This window comes from Ascaphus truei, chromosome 5 (genome assembly GCF_040206685.1).
Source record: "Ascaphus truei isolate aAscTru1 chromosome 5, aAscTru1.hap1, whole genome shotgun sequence".
NCBI lineage: Eukaryota > Metazoa > Chordata > Amphibia > Anura > Ascaphidae > Ascaphus > Ascaphus truei.
The window spans coordinates 10186364-10194870 of NC_134487.1; the positions used below are offsets into that span (position 1 = coordinate 10186364).

The following is an 8507-nucleotide window of genomic DNA, read 5'->3' on the forward strand; positions in this document are numbered from 1 at the left end:
TGTGTGGTGTGTGTGTGGTGTGTGGAGGTGTGAGGGGTGGTGTGGGGTGGGTGGGTGGAGGTGTGTGGAGGTGTGTGGAGGTGGTGGTGGTGTGTGTGTGGGTGTTGTGTGGTGTGTGTAGGTGTGTGTGTGTGTGTGTGTGTTGTGTGTGTGTGTGTGTGTGGTGTGGTGTGGTGGGTGTGTGTGTGTAGGTGTGTGTAGGTGTGTGTGTGTGTGTAGGTGTGTGTGTGTGTGTGTAGGTGTGTGTGTGTATGTGTGTGTATGGTGGGTGTGTGTGTGTGTAGGTGGGTGTGTGTGTGTAGGTGGGTGTGTGTGTGTAGGTGGGTGTGTGTGTGTAGGTGGGGTGTGTGTGTAGGTGTGGTGTGTGTGGTGTGTGTGGTGTGTAGTGTGTAGGTGTGTAGGGGTGGTGTGTGTAGGTGTGTGTGTAGGGTGTGTGTGTAGGGTGTGTGTGTGTAGGTGTGTGTGTGTAGGTGAGGGTGTGTAGGTGAGGTGTGTAGGTGAGGGGTGAGTGTGTAGGTGTGTGTGTAGGTGTGTAGGTGTGTGTGTAGGGTGTGTGTGTGGTGTAGGTGTGTGTGTGTGTGTGTAGGTGCTGTGTGTGTGTAGGTGTGTGTGTGTGTAGGTGTGTAGGTGTGTGTGTGTGTGTGTGTGTGTGTGTGTGTGTGTGTGTGTGTGTTGTGTGTGTGTAGGTGTGTGTGTGTGTGTGTGTGTGTAGGTGTGTGGTGTAGGTGTGTGTGTGTAGTGTAGGTGTGTGTGTAGGTGTGTGTGTGTGTGTGTGTGTGTGTGTAGGTGTGTAGGTGTGTGTGGTGTGTGTAGGTGTGTGTGTGTAGGTGTGTGTGTGTAGGTGTGTGTGTGTGTGTGTGTGTGTGTAGGTGTGTGTGTGTGTGTAGGTGTGTGTGTGTGTGTAGGTGTGTGTAGGTGTGGTAGGTGTGTGTGTGTGTGTGTAGGTGTGTGTGTGTGTGTGTGTGGGTGTGTGTGTGTATGTGGGTGTGTGTGTGTGTAGGTGGGTGTGTGTGTGTAGGTGGGTGTGTGTGTGTAGGTGGGTGTGTGTGTGTAGGTGGGTGTGTGTGTGTAGGTGGTGTGTGTGTGTAGGTGGGTGTGTGTGTGTAGGTGGGTGTGTGTGTGTAGGTGGGTGTGTGTGTGTAGGTGGGTGTGTGTGTGTAGGTGGGTGTGTGTGTGTAGGTGGGTGTGTGTGTAGGTGGGTGTGTGTGTAGGTGGGTGTGTGTGTGGGTGGGTGTGTGTGTAGGTGGGTGTGTGTGTAGGTGGGTGTGTGTGTAGGTGGGTGTGTGTGTAGGTGGGTGTGTGTGTAGGTGGGTGTGTGTGTAGGTGGGTGTGTGTGTAGGTGGGTGTGTGTGTAGGTGGGTGTGTGTGTAGGTGGGTGTGTGTGTAGGTGAGTGTGTAGGTGAGTGTGTAGGTGAGTGTGGATGTGTGTGTGCATGTGTGTGTGCATGTGTGTGCATGTGTGTGGATGTGTGTGGATGTGTGTGGATGTGTGGATGTGTGTGTGTAGGTGTGTGTGCATGTGTGTGTGCATGTGTGTGCATGTGTGTGTGCATGCATGTGTGCGTGCATGTGTGTGTGTGTGCATGTGCGTGTGCGTGTGTAGATGTGTGTGTGTGTAGATGTGTGTGTGTGTGTAGATGTGTGTGTGTGTGTAGATGTGTGTGTGTAGATGTGTGTGTGTGCGTGTGTAGATGTGTGTGCGTGTGTAGATGTGTGTGTGTGTGTGTGTGTGTGTGTGTGTGTGTGTGTAGATGTGTGTGTGTGTGTAGATGTGTGTGTGTGTGTAGATGTGTGTGTGTGTGTGTAGATGTGTGTGTGTGTGTAGATGTGTGTGTGTGTGTAGATGTGTGTGTGTGTGTGTGTGTAGATGTGTGTGTGTGTGTGTGTAGATGTATGTGTGTGTGTGTGTGTGGAGATGTGTGGAGATGTGTGTAGATGTGTGTGTGTGGGTGTGTAGACGTGTAGGTGTGTAGACGTGTAGGTGTGTAGACGTGTAGATGTGTAGACGTGTAGATGTAGATGTGTGTAGATGTAGATGTGTGTAGATGGAGATGTGTGTAGGTGTAGATGTGTGTAGGTGTAGATGTGTGTAGGTGTAGATGTGTGTAGGTGTAGATGTGTGTAGGTGTAGATGTGTGTAGGTGTAGATGTGTGTAGGTGTGTGTTAATGTGTGTTAATGTGTGTAGGTGTGTGTAGGTGTGTGTAGGTGTGTGTTAATGTGTGTAGGTGTGTGTTAATGTGTGTAGGTGTGTGTTAATGTGTGTAGGTGTGTGTTAATGTGTGTAGGTGTGTGTTAATGTGTGTAGGTGTGTGTTAATGTGTGTAGGTGTGTGTGTGTGTAGGTATGTGTGTGTGTGTGTGTGTATGTGTGTAGGTGTGTGTATGTGTGTAGGTGTGTGTATGTGTGTAGGTGTGTGTAGGTGTGTAGGTGTGTGAATGTGTGTAGGTGTGTGTGTGTGTGTGTGTGTAGGGGTGTGAATGTGTGTAGGTGTGTGTGTTTGTGTGTGTGTATGTGTGTAGGTGTGTGTATGTGTGTAGGTGTGTGTATGTGTGTAGGTGTGTGTATGTGTGTAGGTGTGTAGGTGTGTGAATGTGTGTAGGTGTGTGTGTGTGTGTGTGTAGGGGTGTGAATGTGTGTAGGTGTGTAGGTGTGTGTGTTTGTGTGTTGGTGTGTAGGTGTGTGTAGGTGTGTGTGTATGTAGGTGTGTGTGTAGGTGTAGGTGTGGGTGTAGGTGTGTGTAGGTGTGTATGTGAGTGTGTGTGTAGGTGTGTGTGTGTGTGTGTGGGTGTGTAGATGTGTAGGTGTGTGTGTAGGTGTGGGTGTGTAGATGTGTAGGTGTGTGTGTAGGTGTGGGTGTGTAGATGTGTAGGTGTGTGTGTAGGTGTGGGTGTGTAGATGTGTAGGTGTGTGTGTAGGTGTGTGTGTGTAGGTGTGTGTGTGTGTGTAGATGTGTGTGTGTGTAGATGTGTGTGTGTGTAGATGTGTGTGTGTGTAGATGTGTGTGTGTGTAGATGTGTGTGTGTGTAGATGTGTGTGTGTGTAGATGTGTGTGTGTGTAGATGTGTGTGTGTGTAGATGTGTGTGTGTGTAGATGTGTGTGTGTGTAGATGTGTGTGTGTGTAGATGTGTGTGTGTGTAGATGTGTGTGTGTGTAGATGTGTGTGTGTGTAGATGTGTGTGTGTGTAGATGTGTGTGTAGGTGTGTGTGTGTAGATGTGTGTAGGTGTGTGTGTGTAGATGTGTGTAGGTGTGTGTGTGTAGATGTGTGTAGGTGTGTGTGTGTAGATGTGTGTAGATGTGTGTAGATGTGTGTAGATGTGTGTAGATGTGTGTGTGTGTGTGTGTGTGTGTGTAGGTGTGTGTGTAGGTGTGTGTGTAGGTGTGTGTGTAGGTGTGTGTGTGTAGGTGTGTGTGTAGGTGTGTGTGTAGGTGTGTGTGTAGGTGTGTGTGTAGGTGTGTGTGTAGGTGTGTGTGTAGGTGTGTGTGTAGGTGTGTGTGTGTAGGTGTGTGTGTGTAGGTGTGTGTGTGTAGATGTGTGTGTGTGTGTGTAGATGTGTGTGTGTGTAGATGTGTGTAGGTGTGTGTGTGTAGATGTGTGTAGGTGTGTGTAGGTGTGTGTGTGTAGATGTGTGTAGGTGTGTGTGTGTAGATGTGTGTAGGTGTGTGTGTGTAGATGTGTGTAGGTGTGTGTGTGTAGATGTGTGTAGGTGTGTGTGTGTAGATGTGTGTAGGTGTGTGTGTGTAGATGTGTGTGTGTAGATGTGTGTAGGTGTGTGTGTGTAGATGTGTGTAGGTGTGTGTGTGTAGATGTGTGTAGGTGTGTGTGTTTAGATGTGTGTAGGTGTGTGTGTTTAGATGTGTGTAGGTGTGTGTGTTTAGGTGTGTGCAGATGTGTGTAGGTGTGTGTAGGTGTGTGTAGATGTGTGTAGATGTGTGTAGATGTGTGTAGGTGTGTGTAGGTGTGTAGATGTGTGTGTAGGTGTGTGTGTGTGTGTGTAGATGTGTAGGTGTGTGTGTGTGTAGATGTGTAGGTGTGTGTGTGTGAAGATGTGTAGGTGTGTGTGTGTGTGTGTAGATGTGTGTGTGTGTGTGTGTGTGTAGATGTGTGTGTGTGTGTGTGTAGATGTGTGTGTGTGTGTGTGTGTGTGTGTAGATGTGTGTGTGTGTGTGTGTAGATGTGTGTGTGTGTGTGTGTGTGTGTAGATGTGTGTGTGTGTGTGCGCGTGTAGATGTGTGTGTGTGTGTGCGCGTGTAGATGTGTGTGTGTGTGTGCGCGTGTAGATGTGTGTGTGTGTGTGCGCGTGTAGATGTGTGTGTGTGTGCGCGTGTAGATGTGTGTGTGTGTGCGCGTGTAGATGCGTGCGCGTGTAGATGCGTGCGCGTGTAGATGCGTGCGCGTGTAGATGCGTGCGCGTGTAGATGCGTGCGCGTGTAGATGCGTGCGCGTGTAGATGCGTGCGCGTGTAGATGCGTGCGCGTGTAGATGCGTGCGCGTGTAGATGCGTGCGCGTGTAGATGCGTGCGCGTGTAGACGGCAGTGAAAGGGTGACATATTGGCAGCTCTGGGGTCACTGGGTTCTGTGTGGCTGATCTGCATAGTACAGGCCCTCCCAGCCTCTGTATATAAACATGTTCCTTTGTCACTTCATCAGCTGTTCGGCTGGTCCCGCCCCTCTCCTGCTTCCGGGTAGCAACAGGGCAGCCAATCACATGCCAGCCTAGCTGACAAAACAAGCAGCTCAGCAGCACTGTGCTAGGGGAGAATGCAACAGTGTCAGGAAGTAATGGGGGGTGGGGGGACGGGACTGCAGGGCTTCCCCAGCACTGGAGGAGCACAACATTACATGCATTTATCCCCCCCAAATATGCAAGGGTTCAGCAGGGAGTGATCTGGGATCCTGTCAATCACACCCAGACATTGAACCCCCCCTGGAAGGGACGTGACATATCAGATGTACAATATAAATGATGCCAGAGGTGAAATGCATGAACAACGTGGCTGGCTGGGAGGGGGACAGCACTGACTCAGAGTTTCTGCAGGCTGGCTGTCACTACCCAGCCCAAAACCCTTCCTCTGGTTACACAACGGCAGCGTTAAATGGGCCTAGGGTTTAACCCACGCATGGTCAGCGGGGGGCTGCAACAGATTGCCACTCCTGCAGAAATCCAAGGGACCCCCAAGGGTGACTACAGGCGACGATAATCCAACTAGGTTTACTAATGCTCAGTGAGTGCTGCTCAGCTGGTGTCTGAGGCCAGTGGTGGTGGAATGGAGTGAGATTTGGGCCTGGTCCCCCTGACCCTGACTGAGGGGGATAGGACTGGGGAAGAAGGCCAGAGCCACATTCCTCCAGACAGCTCGGCCACTGCTCCAACAGCACATGATTAACAACACTCCTTCACTGAGGAGGAGATCAGTGGGATCTTAGGGATCGGCTTGGGATCTTAGGGATCGGCTTGGGATCTTGGCTCACCCACTGACTTCAAAACCTTGCAGGCAGAAAACAAAAACCTCCGATGTCCCCCACCCCTGCACTACAAGTCCACCCAGGGATTACCAGTGGGGAGGTGGACTTCTAAGGCAAAGTAAACATGGGAAAGAGAGAAGAAAAAAGTGGGAGGATTGGGGGAAGGGAGAGCAAAATCCTGCAAAACTTCTCCACTTCACCATGAAGACCAACCCCATCCTGCAGCCCCTGTAGCTCCACAGGAGCCTGTCAGTCCCACTGAAACTGATCGGCTCTGAACACCAGCGCCCACATATATTAAGGTGTCAAGCTGCTTCATTACAGCAAAATAACCTTACAATAAGGGTGGGGGACCGTGGATGTGTCACAGTGCCAATGCCTTTGTTTAAGATCCACATGAGAACTTAGACAGGACTCCATTCCTCAATGGCCACCAAACAGGCCACGTTTTCAGGATATGCCTGCTTCAGCTCAGGTGGCTCAGTCTAGCAGGGATATCCTGAAAACCTGGCCTGTTGGGGGCCTTTGAGGGCAGGGAGTAGCCCACACCTGCGTTCGACAAACACAGGTGGAATACTAGAGTTAAAAACAGAAATATGTATCCCCTTTTCCCGGTTCCTGTTACCAAGCACGGCAAGACAAATGACCCTTTATCGGCTGCTGAGGCCTGCAATGCAGATCTGACACCTCCAATGGGATTCGAGGTGTTTAACTAAAGCAACGACACTTTCTGAACTCCGGTTCTTGTCTGGAGCAGAAGAATAACAAAGAAACGGCAGTGGCTTTTTTTTATATACTCCATATATTTTGTATTCAACTAAGCCTTGCTATTGTAACTCATTACAGGCCTGATTTAGACACGTAGAGCCAGAAGAAACTGCAACACATTGCACACAGATGTCATTCTGAGCCCTGATACATGGGCTTTCATTATGAAAATGAAGATAGATTTTAAACAAGCATAACATTGATCGTCTGCAACAGCCTGTTGTCATTTCCTATCAGTCCAAACTAAAACCAGCATGAAACCCAAAGATTGCAGCCTTTTGTCTGCAGTCGTACAATAAAACCGAGGCAGAGACACCATTAGGATTAGGGAGAACTCGAGAAGAAAAGAGAAAGAAATGACATCACCGACTTTCAGAAAAGAAAAATCAGAAGCCAGGCCACCATATGGGTGCCGATCCACGTCTGTGGATACCAACAGCCACATTAAAACAGGAATGTTTAAGGTTTTATTGTTTACAAATATAAAACGAGTCTTTTGATCCAAAAACTGCCCTGAAAAGATGCACAAAACACACCTTGAACACAAAGGGGTCTGCAGGATCAGGCTGGGAATTGCCAAGAAACCAAACCCTGGAGAGTGGTCCTAGTTGTTGGGGGGGGGGGGGGGGGGGAGGAGGGGGGCAGCATTCTCCACCAGGAAATGAGGAGATATAGATCTATATCTACACGCACCTATATACATATATACACACAAGAAATTGTTCGTGGCACAAAACCACCATCACAACAACCTCCATTCCCTGCCAAGCCAAGAGATAAACAACTGAAGCCTCCATGTCTGAAACATACTTGAAAACGAGAGGTAACTCAAAGTATTACTTCCTAGTAAAAACAGTTTTATAAATAAATATAAATAAATAGAATGTTTGCCACCAGCCCCCCCCCCCCCCTCCCTCTTATCCAGGGGGTTGTCATTTTTTTTCCTCTTGGGAAATAAGAGGCTTTCCAAAGGCCAACACTACACAAATATACACACATACAAATATACACAGTTACATACACAACTCGCAGCATTAGGCACAAGTTTGTTTTGAACAACATAAAACGGCACCATTAAACTAGAAGCATAACCATATTGCAGCCATATATGTGAAAATAAACACATTGTTATACCCACTGAAACCACAAACACCTACATACCCCCCTATATAAGTGCACTATATAGAACATATAGATTATTATTAAACGGCTCGGGGTTCATTCCACAACACGTCTAAGTCCCTCTCTAGGCCCCAGCACTGTCCCCCCCTAACCCCAGCACTGTGTCCCCCACTAGCCCCAGCACTGTGTCGTCGTCTCCCCCTAGCCCCAGACCTGTCCCCCCCCCCTAGCCCCATCACTGTGTCCCCCCACTCCTCCCCTTGTCCCCCCCACTCCTCCCCTTGTGTCCCCCCCTAACCTCAGCACCCCCCCCCCCCCCCCTGATCCCCTCGGTCAGGATACAGTTTGACCACATCTGTGTCCATCCGCCTCTTTCCCGGGCTGGGAGAGGACATGTCTGCACCTCCCCCCCGGGGGGGGTCCTCCCCTCACCGCCGGACAAACAGACCGGGGCCTGCGGGAGAGAGGCCGCGGATCCGCCTCAGTGATCCAGTGAGGGGGGTTAACGGGCCCCGCTCGGTGTGCCTACGGCTGGGGGCCGGGCCTCGCTCGCAATGCCCCCCCCAGCCCCGATTCCTCCTCCTCCGGTCACCGACCCCCTGTGAGGACCTCAAACTAACATATAACCGACTCCTCCGAGCGCCGCCGTCACGTGATCTGCCACAGAGTGACGCGCCGGCCGCGGAGGAACACTTAAAAACAGAAGAGGCGGGGCCACAGGAGAGTGGGCGGGGCGAGCTGCGTGTCAAGCCTCGCTCTGGGGGGGAGGGGCAGGAAAACCCCGCCCTCCTTTCACGCGCGCGAGGTGCTCAGCTGCGCGAGCCTGGACGTAGCCCCGCCCCCTTACAAGATGGCGGTTGCTGCGGAGCCTTCTGGGGGTTGTAGTCTTTCCACTCCCTTTCAGTCTTATTTGTTATAGTGTCAACATATATGATTGACAGATAAGTCAATCTCACTGATTTTCATCCTCATAGGAACTTATTTTCTTGTCTCAAAGGATTGTGCTGGCTCCACGTTGGCGCAGGGAAATCTCGTGTTCGCGATGTACGAACCTTAAAACCTTTCTGCGCCAAACAGCGTCACAAAGAGCGTTTTCTTTTCCGTTGTTGCACCGGAATTTGCGAGGGGTGCCCATGTAAATGATATG

At 50.3% G+C, this 8507-nt stretch overlaps 1 protein-coding gene across 1 annotated transcript in view; it reads right to left on the minus strand.

Moving 5' to 3' along the window:
* Positions 1-8054, minus strand: part of UBE2H (ubiquitin conjugating enzyme E2 H) — a 60291-nt gene extending 52237 nt beyond the window's left edge. The window contains exon 1 of the mRNA XM_075599339.1: positions 7703-8054. Within this exon, the coding sequence (XP_075455454.1) occupies positions 7703-7755 (53 nt within the window). The 5' untranslated portion in view covers positions 7756-8054. The remainder of the gene's footprint in view (positions 1-7702) is intronic.
* Between the last annotated feature and the right edge of the window lie 453 nt (positions 8055-8507).